General features: G+C 30.0%; 2 protein-coding genes across 9 annotated transcripts in view; one reads left to right on the top strand and one right to left on the bottom strand.

Moving 5' to 3' along the window:
- Positions 1-1,424, bottom strand: part of LOC130667141 (cysteine-rich motor neuron 1 protein-like) — a 386,893-nt gene extending 385,469 nt beyond the window's left edge. Inside the window, exon 1 of one of the 2 annotated variants that reach the window (XM_057468631.1) lies at positions 654-1,424. In XM_057468631.1, coding sequence (XP_057324614.1) covers positions 654-799 — 146 coding nt within the window. In that variant the 5' untranslated portion in view covers positions 800-1,424. The remainder of the gene's footprint in view (positions 1-653) is intronic. The other variant, XM_057468632.1, reaches the window with a different exon arrangement.
- A 5,857-nt stretch (positions 1,425-7,281) lies between these two features.
- LOC130666790 (uncharacterized) lies at positions 7,282-15,261 on the top strand. Of its 7 annotated transcripts, none has more exons than XR_008989749.1 (7): positions 9,719-10,536; positions 10,690-10,774; positions 10,967-11,410; positions 11,625-12,457; positions 12,685-12,967; positions 13,378-13,739; positions 14,006-15,261. XR_008989749.1 is itself a non-coding variant. In XM_057468058.1 (7 exons), the coding sequence occupies exons 5-7, from the start codon at positions 11,978-11,980 to the stop codon at positions 14,147-14,149; spliced, it is 804 nt and encodes a 267-aa protein (XP_057324041.1). In that variant the 5' UTR covers positions 9,731-10,536; positions 10,690-10,774; positions 10,967-11,094; positions 11,256-11,410; positions 11,625-11,977; the 3' UTR covers positions 14,150-15,259. The 7 variants fall into 7 exon arrangements, 4 of the variants coding, with proteins under 4 accessions (XP_057324042.1, XP_057324041.1, XP_057324040.1 ...); XR_008989750.1 differs by lacking the exon at positions 13,378-13,739 and having other exon boundaries at positions 9,724-10,536; positions 12,685-12,728; positions 12,788-12,967; positions 14,006-15,257; XM_057468058.1 differs by lacking the exon at positions 13,378-13,739 and having other exon boundaries at positions 9,731-10,536; positions 10,967-11,094; positions 11,256-11,410; positions 12,788-12,967; positions 14,006-15,259.
- The last annotated feature ends 621 nt before the right edge of the window (positions 15,262-15,882 follow it).

Genomic DNA, 15,882 nt, shown 5'->3' with positions numbered 1-15,882 from the left:
TTTAACAGCTAAAAATATTGAAAAAGCCATAAAGTTAAGAAAGTTTCGAAATTTTTTTACAGTACATCAAGTCGAACGAGATAGAAATAGAGAAATATCTCGTTAAAAATATTTCTGAAACTATGATTGATGTAGAAAAATCTTTTTTTTATTTATTAACTTGTCAAACAGCTTTAAATAATAGAAAAATCACTTCTTTTGGAAGTCATTTTTTTCATGACAATCCACCGAGGAGTAGAACAATTAAAAAAAAATTGAAAAATTACGAATACCAGTATTTTTATGGCCAAAAATAGATAGAGCCCGACTTCTAGACCATTACCAGTATGTTATAAATTTTTCTCAAGTATATTTTGACCGCAGATATTTTCTCCTCGGATATTTTGTTGTGGGGTTATTTTGTCGCGGTTATTTTGTCTGTGGATATGTAGTCGTGGCACCTAGAATAGTATTTTTAAACATTTTTAATAATCATTATTTAAGCAACTGATAACAAAATTATTATTTTATCCGAATTCAAAAACAAAACTATATAAAATAAATTATAATTTTTTCATAATAAAGATAAAATTTAGTCATATTTACTGAAAAACTAATACAAACTTTATTTTTAAATTAAATTATATTAGTAATAATTAACGTTTAAAACCTACTTGCAAGGGTCCCAAGTAAGTCCCCCAGGACAATCCTCTTCAGTGAGAACGTCACATTCTAATGGTGAACAAACACATGAAAGTGCTCTCGCTACAGCAAGAGAAAGAACAATTATCCCACCAAATAGAATTAGTGGAGCTTTCATTTTGCGGTTTTAGATCCACTTTATTATTTTTTTACTAATAATATTATCAAAAGTTTCGTTATATTCTGATTGATAAAAAATAGCAGTTCCGATAGATGATTATCCAAATAAGATAAAAAATTATTTTAAATTATATAAATAACAATAACAGTTATAACACTGGCTAAATAGCATGAAAAATTATTCACATTTCATCAATGATTTCTGCGGCACTGTCAAAATGTTAACCGGTATTTTTATAGCAACAGCAAATAAAAATCATTTTATGATTTGTTTCAAATTGTCATCAGTTATTATATTACACGCTCAATAAATACACTTTGACATTGTCCATTTGTTTACTAGCGCGAACTTGGCCATCAACGTCGTGGTTAACAATCACATTCAACTGTATTATGACGTGAATAACAATGAGATTATCGCAACTTGCATCGAGACTGATGGTGCCTCGTTCAATAAACCACCACTTCGTGATATGCAGATTTTCCACAACGTCTGTTTCCCACAATACAACATGCAACACTAAATCAGACGTAAACACATGAAAAATATTTGTTATTTATTCGTACATTTTTATACATGTAAATCAATTTGTTGTTATCTTGAATAGATTTTATTTTTTTTTTTTTTTCAAATTTATGGGATACACAAAAAAAAAAAAAATTCCATACATGTACAAAAAGATGTTAAATAACCACAAAATTCATCACTATTTTTGTTATACGATTGTTGATTTTAAATCTCGTTCTTATTTAGAAACTAATAACTATTTGTATAGTGTACAGGTGAATATAAATACTGACATGATTGAAAATCACAACTTTTAATACACGATAAACTGCAAACATACCGCATGCAGGACGAACGCGGACTGAAACGGCATGCGAACCTAGGTAACCCTAATGTACACCACGTCGGCGCAGTTACGTCTTTAAATCAAACAAGAGCATTCAGCTTTCAATAGCAATTTTTTTCTGCATTGAAGTTCACCAGAGTTTGCCGTTCGATCATGTTTACGTTATGCCCATTGAACGAGCATCATAATAAGACCATTGATACTTCTGTTTTTTGAAGACATGAGAAATGTAGGCTGATTGAATAGGAAAAAACATCAATAATATGAGTTAAGGATCAAAATTCTATTTTATACACTGGTCACAAAAATTAAGGGATATAAAAAAAATTCCAAATTTTTGGGTGATTTTCAACATACTGGAAGTCAGTGAAAAATGGTCGTAGAGTAAAAAAAAAACAGCAAATTGTAGCTTCAAGTTTCTAGTTTATAGATCTGGGCGTCAACATTTTTTTATTATGTACGGTTCCGGAGTAATCCTAAGAAAACCGACGTAAAAAAAAAATTTCCAAATTTTTGCTCATCTTCAAAAAAGTCTATGGGCTACAATAAACTTTTTTTGATGATCTGACCTTATGACTTTTAGTAGATTTTGTGCTCTTTAATTTGCCGCCCTCAAAAAGTCTCTACAACGATTTGGCGCCGAGTTATCATTGACTAAAGCGAAAAAGTCCATTTTGGCTTTGACAATCAATAACTCAGGTCGATATTTTTTTTTACACTCAGCCCAAATATATAATTGGATATGTCCGAATAAATATTCTGTTAAAAGAATAGCTCTTACCCGATAAAAAACAATTGGATCCAACCAGATATATCTGGATCTCGTTATATCTGTTCATATCCAAATATATCTAAATATTTGATGGTGCTAGAGATAAACATATGTAATTATATCTGCTCAGATCTAATCATATAAATGCAAATATAGAGATGTATTGAGATTGATATCTGAGTAGATATACTCATATCCAAGCATATAGAAGTATATCTGCTCAGATCAAACTATATATAAGCAGATATAAAAATTGATATCTATGCAGATATGCTTATATCCAAACATATAGAAGTATATATAGTTATATCTGCTCAGATCCAACTATATATAAGCAGATATAAAGATTTATATCCAAGCAGATATACTTTTATCCAAGCATATATAAGTACATATAGTTATATCTGCTCAGACCCAACTGTATATATGTGAGTATATAGATGCAAAAATAATTCATTTCCAAGCAGGTATACGTATATCCAAGAATTTATGACTATATCTAAAAATGTGTGTTTATATGTAGCCATATTTGGTCAGATCCAATAATATTAAAATTGGTTAATTTATTTCTTTAATTTTTTTTTTTATATATTTATTTAATTTTATTTATTTTATTTAATAAACAAACAAAAATCAAACATTTTATACTTTTTTTTTCTTACTGATTTTGATATATACGTTCTTTAAATCATATACTTGATATTGTAATGAATTAATAAAATAAATCAGTTTGATCAATGTTTCTAAAGTATTCATCTATTTTTTTTACTTAAATATCAATTGACTTTTGATATATGTTATACATACGTTCATCAAAAGCATTAACCGGTAATTACCTTGCTATTATAATAGCAATAAGATCCAAGATGTGAGTAGATAATGTTTTTAGAAAGTTCTAAAGTATATCATATTTATACATGCATTCCTTAGAATGTAGTAAAACTTCTTTAGATATACGTGCTTAAATCTATGTAAATTTCTTTAAAGATCGACATTTACGCAGATATGCTTGGATACACTTATATATTCGTGGATATAGTAAGATCTATTTGGATCTCTTTGGATATTTTGGGACCTGTTTGGATCTCGTTGGATATTTTAAGATCTGTTTGGATATACTTAAATATAGTGAGATCTCCTTGGATATAGTGAGATCTCTTTGGATATTGTCAGATCTGTTTGGATCCGCTTGGATCGCGCCAAAATTTGGATCCAAGCATATCTGACTGTTTGGATCCAATCGTATATACTTGGATCTAAATATTTTTTATCGGGTAATTTCTACTTCAGAGGTTCTTCATAGAACTTAAAGTTTTTCAATTGAAATAACATGAAAAAAGAGTTTTTTAACAGTACGAGAAACTAAAAGCGCGCGTTGCACGAGCGCCTAGCATTTAAATTTATTCTATTCTGCCCATAAAAAGCCATCGTCATTGATAATTAATATCTGATCGGAAGTTTTTGACATTTTATTTATTCTAAGATCATTAATTTCAAGCGATTTGTTAATTCTGAAAATGGTTCATTATATCATTCAATCGATTAACTGATGTAATCCAGTAGATTCCGCGGAATTTTCCGTGATTTCCGCGGAATCTACCGTAGTTTACCGGAACTTACCGTAGAATTACCGTACTTAATTACGGTGACATTACCGTAAACTACGGTAGTGATATTGAAAAATACAGTAAAATTAGATATGCTCACAGGAACAGTAATTGAACCGTAAATTTTGCGAAATTCATCTGTTTAAAAGTTATTGGAGCTTGAAGTCCAATTTATAGGAAGCTTCGAGATCTTTCTACTTTTTCGGTAAAACTATCAGACTTATCACAAAACGTCATAGAATCTTCTTTGTTGAGAATCCTATTCATTGAAAATTATCTCCGATAATGTTTTTTAAAATCCCGCATTTTTTTCTAGCTATTTCCATTTTAATGTCAAGCTCTTAAAAAAAATTAGTGTTCTGATCGATTTCAAGAGCTTGACATGAAAATGGAAATAACTAGTAAACAATGCGAAGTTTTGAGACACTTTATTGATGGTAATTTGTAAAAAATAAAATTGTGTACAAAAAAGACACTCTAACATTTTATGATAAGCCTGATAGTTTCACCGGAAAAGTAAAAAAATCTAGAAATTTGCTATAAATCTGGCTTTTAAGTTTAGAATAAATTAATTTATTAGAAAAATTTAAATTTAAGTTAAGAATAAAATAATTCTTGTAAATAGCACGTAATAAATCGAATTTAATTATTTTTCCTAACTTATTACAACAACGCTAAACTTAACCAATAAACTCAGCATGTCATAAACAAAAATTAAAATGATTATTATAATCACTTGTTAAGCATATTCTCACGCAAAAAATGTAAAAAATCACATAACATAAATTTTCATGTTTCAATTATTTGAAATCAATTGATTTATCATTTAAATCCACAATGATAATTATTCAATAATGTAACGCTTATAAAATGAACAGGAGACACTGCGCAGAAAATCTAATGGCTGATTATCTGGCGAGGGAGCAAGTTTCAGCTACTCACACGAGGGAGCGTGTTTCAGGTTTCAGCTGTCTCAGAATAGCCTGGCAAATTCAAATGTATGAAACTTGAAAGAAAGAAAAACTTAAAAAAATAGTTTTCTGATTGCTTTTAAGAGCTCAACATTGAGACGAAAATAAATAGAAAACAACGCAGAATTTCGAAAAACTTTATTTGTAATAATTTGGAAGGAATAAAATTACCTTCAAAAAAATTTTTATGACGTTTTGTGATAAGACTGATAGTTTCGCCGGAAAAATAAAAAGATCTCAAAATTCACTATAAACTTGAGTTTAAGCTCAAATAACTTTTAAACAGTTGGATTTATCAAAAAATAATAAGAGACTTTTTTTGTATAGCTTTCAATTTCCTACAACCATAATAATCTTGCATAAACATCCATTTATTGGTTTGTGCTTTAAATTTTCTATACTTTCAATTTTTGGACACCATGAATAAATAAAAGTAAAAAATGTTAGTACATCAACTTTTTTGTGTCCATTTTTCTCATAGCATTTGCAATTTAACCCATACCTGAATTGTAGTAGATTTTCTAAGATATGTTTATCTTATTTGTTGGTAGATTTAGCCATTTTTTCTAGCCTTTTATTTTTGAGTCCCAGATGGTAAAAGTTATTAAATTGTAGTAAAACTTTAAGTACTTGCCAAATTTACAGAAATACAGTTAGATAACTGTATTCTACGGTGGCAGACCAAAAATTCACGGTAAGAATGAGGTAGGCTTACCGTAAAAGAATTTTATACCCATTTCGGAATTTTTGCGGTAGATTACCGTAACTTACCGTAAATTTACGTGAAAATTCGGTGGGATACCGCAATTTTACCGCAAAATTCGGTAGCAATACGGAATACTACGGTATTACGGTTTTTTACGGTAATTTACCGTAAATTCACCGAAATTTCGATTTTTTACCGTATTTCAGGTTCGCTAGGGAAGTCAACCTTTTTTTCTGTGTAAATGTTAAACTAAGACATACGGCATAGATATACCGATCTCTGATATCAATTGAATGCATTATGTATTTTTGAAAAAGACACAAAGTCAAATAACATAAACAAAAATATTTCTTGAAAAAATCACAAAAAAAATATTGCGGTAACTCTTGCCGTTAGAATTAAGAGCTTAAACTTTAAGGGAATTTTTTCTATTGTAATTGAAACTATTTCGAGAGGTGATCGTAATAAATTCGAAAAATCTTTTTAAGATACACTCTACTGCACATTAACGCACTATTGTCTTACTTAGCGAAGTGCGCTTTAATTTTTTGAAAATATTCGTTTGTTCATAAGAAAAACTCGTGCAAAGCTCCTGATTACTGTATTTGTGCAACAAAGATATGCTGTTCACCCAATTGGGTGCGAGAATGAAGAAAAGTAAGAACTTCTGATAACCATGCAGAGTGATTTGATATGTTATTTAAAAAAAATTTTAGATAGAAATAAAAAATATTTTTTTTCTTTTTTTTGATCATGCTGTACCCCCAAAATTATAGTAGCTAAAAATCTGTAAAAATTCTGAGGAGCAGCTGCTGATATAAAGATAAAGTCTACAGAGTTTCAAATTTTTCGAACAATTACTTTAGCCGGAATAAAAAATTAATCGTTCAATGCCAAAAACCCCGTGTTATATAAATGGGAAACTTACATTGCTGTGCGGCACGGGTTAAAATTGAGATAGAGATCTGAAACTTTGAGAATATTTTTTTTTATTTATTTCGAACCACATAAGCCTCTGGGAGCATAAAAATTCAAAAATGTCCAAAATAAGGACCACCCTAGTACTTATATATGCTTGGATATGAAACCGAACTCTCTCCTTTCCATTCTAGCTAATATAACAGAATACTAGTCAGAATCTGAGGAGAGTATCCGGAATGCATATGAAAACTATACATTATGAAAATCTATATATTCAAACTACCAAAAGTTTGAGTATCCGCGAGAAGAAGTGACTTTTACGTGAAGAAGTGCCATCTTATATCTTCTGACTTTTTTTCAAACTGTACCATTCTGGTTTTTCTTTTGTTGCCAACTGATAATAATAATTATATTTAGCTGATATGATGATTTACTGTTTTATCGGTGGCTGAAAAGGTAGAATTTATCATTATCATCAGTCAGTAAAATAGAAAAAATATATGCACTCAGCTGCTCACTCCCTCTATTCTGGTCAAGATTCCAAACTACGGGCCAGAATCGATAGTGAGCAACCGAAATGCACATGTACACTATACCAAATGAAAATCTACAATTCAAATGACTAGTAGTACGAGCATGGAGACTAGATAAGGAGCACGAACTCAAACGGGAGAATTGTCAGAATTTGCCCACTAAAATAGTACATGTTAGGTTTCCTTTTTTCACCACTAGCGTCGCTAATATTCCTTTTGTACAAGCGTGAATATAGTATCGTAAATACATGTGAAGTGAGCCAGTAAATATCTTAATCGCAATTTTTGTAAATAAATGATAACGAATGTGTCTAAAAATCTTATGAAATATTTTTAATAATTTTGGAAGTTCTATATTTATAAAAAAATCGGTAGAGTGTGTGCTATTAAAAATTGTAATAGTGGAAGTGCGGCTGATAAAAAACGACGGAGTGAATTAAATCTAAAAGCCCAGGATTTTTTAAGGTACCACAAGTAAATAAAAATATTAAATGATAAATAAAATAAAAAAAATTATTTTAATGTAATAAAAATTATTTTCTCTTATTACATTGAAATAAATTTTTTTCAAGTAATTTTTTATATTGAAAAATTCATGTATCTCAAATTATGTCAATAGTAACCGTCTAGTTATTAAAAACAAAATAATTCATCATGTTAAAAAATTTTATGTTTTATATTCTTCAGTTTTTTCAACTTAATTTTTTCATACGCAAATTAATGTACTTAATTTAAAAGTAATGTTCTCGATTATACTCAAATATAACTTAAAAATATCCTAGTGCCGCGGTATGTAATTTTTGTTAATTAATGAAAAAATATATTGTATTTTTCTTCATTTCGTGTATGAACAGTGTCCATTAAAACGTCAGCAGTGGATAGATTAACAACAGAATTAAACGACCGTCAGTATGTTTGTGATTTGCATTTTCAAAATGATGCAATTCAAAATTCTTATCTCAAAAATTTACCAAACGGTGAAGTAAACAAAATCTGATAGTCAATGTCAAACAATCTTCAATTATCGGTGATTGTAAAATCCAAGCTTTGAATGAGACATCAAAGATACGTCAATTAATCCATGAGTAACATGAACAAAACCTGCAGTTTCAAGCTATTGGAGAACACCAGGGTCAATTGTTGTATGAGATATCAGAGAAGCCTAAATCACTAAATAACAAACATGAACAAAATCAACAGCAACAAGTAATTGAAGAGGACCGAGATCAATCGTTGAATAAGACATCGGAGGAGCTTGAATCACTACGTGAACAAGATCAGCAGCAGCAGCAACAAGTTATTGAAGAACACCAGGACCAATCTTCAAACGAAACATTTGAGAAGCCTAAGTCAGTAACTGAACAAGATTAGTACCCTAGCGGTTTCACCGCGACGGTGAAAACACGGTCGAATTACGGTGTTTTTACCGTGAAAACACGTCTTCCGTGTTTTGACAGTGAAGCGGCGGAGATTCGACGGTGAATTTACGGTGGTTTCTGTGCAGTCACGCTACTGTGTACCGACTGAATCCACACTGTGTTTTTACGGTGGTTTAAGGGTGTTTCGAAAGCGAGTTCACAGTGTTCTGACGGTGAATTTCCAGTGTTTTCATAGTGGTTTCACAGTGGTTGGCAGTAATTTCCACGGTAAGCTCACGGTGGTCCCACGATGGCATCACAGTATTTTCGCGTGGATTTTTCAGCGTTTTCTCTGTGGTAGTTCGGTATTTCCTCGTTGTTTTCACGATGATTTCATGGTTTCTTCACAATTGATATATTTTTTTCTTATAGTTTCCAAATCGCTGTCAATCATATTTTCTTATTTTCTCGGTATTTTTGATAGTTATCTTTTCTAAAGTGTATTGTTAAAATATTAAAATGAACAAAGCTTATCATTTTAAGTTATCTTATCAATATGAGTACACAGAAAAAAGGAATTTCTTGGCGCCAAAAAGTTGCACTCACCCCAAGAAAATTTTGACTTGCCCTAAAGAAATTTAAGCATAATGAATTGAAAACAAAAATTTTTTTTGTGGCGAGAAAGAATTTTCTGAATTCAAGAAAAATTTTTTTTAGGCGAAAATAAAATGTTATTGCGTCAAAAAATTTTTCTAGTCCCAAAGTGAATTTTGTATTTAATCAATAATGCAAAATTTTATATCTTGAGTTCTAGCAAATTCTATTTAATAGCGATTTCTAAGTAAATATGCCGCGCAGGTTTGTGAATCATTATATTTTGTAATATACTTTAGATACGACTAAATAATGTAACATTATTCGAAAAAAATGATTTTACAATGATTCATAAATCTTATAAAGTAAATGAAATTTTTCAATTTACCGCATTCATAAATGTTGTAAAGTACGCAAACTTTTTAAAATTTTTGAAAATAAGCTAATAAGATCATTAGTGAGATAGTTAAGGACATTTCGATGTTTGAATAATGAATTTAGTTATAAAAAACTTAGATTTCAAAAAATTTTAACTTCTCATTTACATAATTTACCAAAAAAAGTATTTATTGCCCCGCTACTAGTGGGTATACCGGTATTGGTCTCGTTACCCTATAAACAATAATATAATTGAATGTAATACAAATCAGAAAATCAATCATTTATTAGATATCTTTAATTTTCTGAAGTTCATTTGTGCTTATATAAATACAATCAATCCTTACACTCAAGTGTGTGATTTGGCACAGTGGATAGCAAATCAGACTTTGAATGAAAAGGCGCTGGGATCGATCCTTCGAGTCGGCGTTAATTTTTTTTTTTTTTTTTTTCGCTATAAAATTAATGGACACACCATGGAACGATGAACTCACTGTGGAAATACGGTGAATTCACGGTTAAAAAACTGTCAAGCCATCGGAAAGCCATTGTAAACTCACCGTGGATATCGCTGAAAACCACTGTGGAGCGCACCGTGGTTTTACGGTGGTTTCACCGTAAAACCACCGTGAGATTACTGTGACCTTACGATCGAAATACCGTGGAAACACTCTTTAAGTGCAATGGAAACGGGGTCGGGATACAGTAGCGTGACTGCACAAAAAATACCGTGATTTCACTGCATTACAACCACGTTTTCACAGTCGTTCCACGGTGTTTTAACGGTGTTTTTACTGTAAGGTCACCGTGGCGCTAAAATCGCCAGGGTAGCAGCAAGTAATCGAAGAACAATTTAACTTCGATGACGTGAGAATAGAAAACCAGGAACAATTACATCACAAGAATCAAGAAAATGAACAAATCAATAACATTTTACCGCAATATAGATTACCAGTGAAACGGAAATTAAAATATCCTGATGAAAATGAGACGTTAAAGCGTCAAAAATATTCTGAGCATGATATTGATATTAACCGTCAAGTAAATATAATTTTTTGTGATTGTATCTTAATTAACTTTTTCAATAATTTAACAATAATGTTAAAGATCAATTTCTATACCATAAGTTATAAATATTTAAATATAAAATCTGTATTGTTTACTGAAATATCAAACGGAATTTTATTATTCTAGATAAATTTTGATAATGATACTGAAGTTATGGCCATCATTATTGAACTGAACAAGTTGTTCCCAATTGGTTGGAGCTTTTTAATTGGTATTAATCAATTAATAGCGATTCAGTTTGATCGTATTAAATTTAAAGAAAGAGTACGGTTTATACTAAATGACGATCAATTTGCATCGGAAAATAATATATAATTTAGCTATTTATTAAAAACAAAAGAGCTTTGTTTTAATTCTTTAATGAGTTAAAACCTTGAATGCAATTTAATTTTATTTGTTATAGGTTACATTTTTAGAAAATTATAAAAAAGAAATTGATGGACAAATAAAATCAGTCAATGATTTAATTGAATGGTTAAGATCTATGGAACAAAAAAAAATATGCAATGGAACTAGATTTGATAAAAAAAGGTATTTTATGCAATTAAATCGTTTTCATAATTACTTTATAAAGTACAAGGGTACTGAAATATTTAAAATGTTAATATGTACTAAATAAATAATTGGTTAATTGTTTTAAACTATATTAAAATGTCATGCTGACGTGACTAACAAATACAAACGTTGCCAAGCTTGTCTGAGATGTCAAGAATGTCAAAAACTACGTTTAAATTTACAAAAAGTAGAAAAAGGTCGAATGCTTAATACTAAGAACAAAATGAAAAGAAAAACTTCTAAAGCTACCAATTTGGGATTCTATAAAAAAACAAAACGTATTCAACAACAGGTATGATTAATTTTTTAGTCAGTTTTTTTTACAAAAGGTTATTATTATCGTTGTAATTTACTCAATAATATATTTCTCATTCTTACACAGAATCAAATCTTAAATTATCATTGAAATTGAGTATTTTTCAATTTCTACGTTGATAATTACGTTTTTTATTATTACTGAAAATTGTTCAATTTTTTTGTTAATAAGTTATTTTAATTATTTTTAGCTAACATATCTACATTAAAATTACGTAGTATTCAAAGAAAAACAAAAACTGTGTATGAAAGCCAATCTAATAAAAAACTTTCTTTGCTACCAAAACAACAACAGATAACAGTGAGAATGTGTTTTGAAAACTCCCAAAAAAGGGTCCAACTGGCAGAAGATATGAAGTTGAATGGATTTATGAATGTCTTCTCATACGAATGAAAAGCACTTGTACGTACAATATGATACGAGCAAGAAATATAATTCCTCTACCAACTATTGACACGTTATCGAAATATATAAAAAATTAGTTCGTCGATTTTTGGATTTTTACCCGAAACGTTTGAAATCCTACGGAAAAAAGGAGAATCAATGGCACCTGAAGATAAAATTGGCCAAATATCAGCTGATGAGGTTAAACTTATGGAAAATATTGAGTTTGATAAAAAAATAGCTGAGTATACTGGTTTTGTTGATCTTGGAAAGTATACATCTGAATCTGATAGCGACGTTCCTGAAGATCACGCTCTTGTTTTTATGTTTGTACCGTATCGGGGAAATTCTGCTCAACCTTTAGGATGCTTTATTACTAAAAATTGTATAACTACTAAAGTTCTTCATAAGTTATTTTTAGAATGTATTATACTTGTAGAATATGCTGGTTTTCGTGTGAATTTTCTAGTAACTGACGCTGCTCAATTTAATAGAGGAGTTTGGACGAAATTAGTTGACACAAATAACATCAGTTGTGAACATCTATGTGAATCTAGCCGTAGATTATATATGATATCAGACTTCCCACATTTAGTAAAATGTTTTCGAAATGGATTGGTTGAGTTAGATGAATTTGAGGTAATTATTGGACTAATTTTTCCACAATTTAGTATAGAGCTTTTTCATGAAAAGCTAAATAGTTTCTAATTAAGTTATATAAATAACGTTGGAAAGCTGTATATATGTGATAACTAGTGAGGTTTAAAATAACGTGTGTATAATTTTCAATGATTTTTTATATTCCGATAATTAAAGTAATGTATAAGTAATATAATAAAGTAACAAACTAACACCTGCTCATTTAGATCCTAAACTCTATCAAAAAATGTCTGTTCCAATGGCTTATCAGGTATAATGATAATTTTTTAATGGCTTTGGATCATAATGAATAAATTGTAATATTAACAGTTGTACTCACGCGAAGTTCGTTGTGCAATGACGATTTTACGAGAAAATGGAAATGAAAAATTCGAAGGCTCAGAACCAACCGAGAAATTTATCAAAATCATTGATGATGGCATCCAAGCTATGACTTCGCACGATGCTAAGAACGCACTATACTTTAAGGATACTTGTGAACAAAAGAAGGTAATGAAGAATATAATTTAATTGATAGAATTAATTACATCTTTTCATATGGCAATATTTTTTACTGTGAATATTTTATTACAAGAGTTTTTGTATAAAAATTTTCTTTTTCTAGATAATAATTATCCTGCATAATTAATTAACCTCATGTTATCAAAAATTAACTTTTTTATAGCAACGAAAACATTTATAGTCAAGACATTTGAATTTTATAACTTAAGCCAAAATTACAAAATTTTCGTAATCTAATAAACAATTAGGAGTAACTAACTTTTTGATTGATCAATTACTTTAACGACATTCTTTATGAAAATAGCTGATTAATTTTCTTTTTTTTTTTTTCAATGATAATGCATGAGCAATAAAAATTCTTTTTTCAAGGTTTATTTAGAATTTATCTTTATTTACAGGTTACGAAATATCTGTATCATTTCTTCCTTGAAAAAAAAATTAAATATATATTTATATAATCACTAACTTGCTTCATTACATCTTTGGGGTTTAAAATATCGATTTTTTTAATCGAAAAAAATATAAAATAAAAGTTTTTAAAAAATTCTGGAGCCAATGATTAAATCTTTTAAGATACTTACTACACTCATAATACACAGAAAGATAAAAATTCTTCATTGAAGTACTTATTTTCTTGACTTAAGAAAATATTTAGGAAAACGAAAATTATATTGGTTGAATTAAAATTTTCTTGAGTCTTCGCAAAATATTTTCTTGCTCCAAAACAACCTAGGATTTCCTTAAAAGTTTCTTGTTTCAAGTAAATCATTTTTTCTATGTATTTTAAGTAATAAAATAGATATAAATATTGAAAATATTTGGAAATGCTTTATTTTGCTTCCAGGTATTTTTTCGCTTTCAGATTTAGTTTATATTTTTTGAAATTTATATTTTACGCTATTCTGCTTCCTTGTTTAATTTTGAATAACTATCACTAATTTTTCATTTGCTTTTCAACTAAACCCTAACTTAAGATAACAATTCATAAATAAAGATTAATTTTAATGAAATTTCAATGATTTACAGAATGATTACACAGCTGACAATGGATTCAATCGTATGCTGTCTTCGGTCAATACTGTATCACGGAGCCATCGACATCATCACAGATTGATTGAATCAATAAAGAATATTATTCCTATTTTCAGTGGATTCACAAATTTTTATTAATGGATAAGGAGTTGAAAAAATTAAATTGGATGAGAGTAATGATAATAAAAAAATCACCCATAATCGATGCTGGCAGGAGATGATAAATTAAAAACAACATTAACAAATAATTTGAAATATTATCGCAACACTAACTTCTAAACGCTTTGTGAAACTTCTATACATACTATTGTTTATTAATGCTTTCAATTGTTACTTCTATTGAAAACTTTCTAAAATTTTTTTATCTATGTAATCTTCCCATAAATAATTCTTTTCCTTTTTCCTAAAACACAGGCCATTTTAACTTTATTGAAGTTTTTAGAAGATTGGGACAAAATGTTCACTAACACAAAAACTCCTAAAGTGTCTACCCCGAAGAACTCAATTTCAGAAAATTCAGTTTTGAAGGAAGTGACTCCAAATAACTTGTAACCGGGCAGCAATAATCTAAGACGTGAGAGTGTGGCTCTCTCGCTTCATCTATTTTCTTTCTCTCTCTCTCTCTCTCTTCTTGCTTTAAAAGATAAGTGCAGTAGTCTAATCTCTGCGTTAGAATTTGGGGGATGATTCCGCGCAGCATGGGACCGCAAATTAGTCCCTGCGCATAATTAGGTGGGGTCAACGCAGGTTGGTGGCCCAGAGAACTGACCCAAGACGATGGAATCAAAAGACGATACTTAAGTTCGAGAGCTGTAGCTGATCGGTCGTATCCACTCTACTCTCTCTAAATCGACTACTATATATATTTCTTTTCGAGCATTGTAGTATATAAAATATAGCGAGTTTAAGTTAACTTGTGGTTAATTATAAATTACATAAGTGTGTTCGTGATCCTATGGGATATCTCATCACCGAAGGGTCAATTACGTCCGTCACCGTTGTCAAGGACTTGCTGTGGGATAGCCAGGAGGATGCAAAGACGATCAGTACCATCTGTAAGTCGTAATGCCTTTTTGGTCGCCATATATATTTTATATTGTTATACGTGCATATTTGCTTTCTCTTCAACGCGGTTAATTACCTTATTATCTTATTCCCGCTCAAATAAATTTAAGAAACACACGCGTCTCGAGTTGATGAATTTCCTTGGACCACTTGTAAATACATATAAAATTATTATAGTTTAAGTAAAAGGGGAAAACTGTATATATTTATGGAGATTTGGTTAAATAAACTTGTCAGTTAAACTTTATCGGACATATAACTTAATTATCACCAGAGTCCTATAGTTTTAAGTCTATTTCAGCCGCGCGTCCGGTCAGGACGAGCAGACCTACTCCTGAGATACATCAAGTTTCCCGATTCCAGAACCAGTAATAATCGATCTAAATTTATAATTGAAATAATTAAGAATTAAATTAAATAAATTCGGGAAATATTCATTAACTGTGGTTCGTGGCTACTGGACACGAAGTAGCCAGGGCCCACCGTTATATTTGGCGCCCAACTCGTGTTCCTCGTTCTGAAAATTTTAGGACCTGGTGATAATGAGTGCATGTTAAAATTCCACACCGCCAAAATCCCACATCATCAAAATCCCACATCGGCAAAATCCCACATTAGCAAAATCCCACAATGTCAAAATCCCACATCGACAAAATCTCACCAAACAAAAGAAATGGTCAGAATCGCATATTGACGACACCTATCAATTTAAAAACAACTAAATATTTGGAAATTGATATTATCACGTTGTTTATTAATCACGAGTCTCATAGATGTGTCTCATAGTCATTAAGCTTAAACCTTAA

The sequence above is a fragment of the Microplitis mediator genome, chromosome 4 (genome assembly GCF_029852145.1).
Source record: "Microplitis mediator isolate UGA2020A chromosome 4, iyMicMedi2.1, whole genome shotgun sequence".
NCBI classification, from domain to species: Eukaryota; Metazoa; Arthropoda; class Insecta; order Hymenoptera; family Braconidae; genus Microplitis; species Microplitis mediator.
Note: the sequence above shows the minus strand (reverse complement) of the source record. Positions and strands in the feature narration are given on the sequence as shown.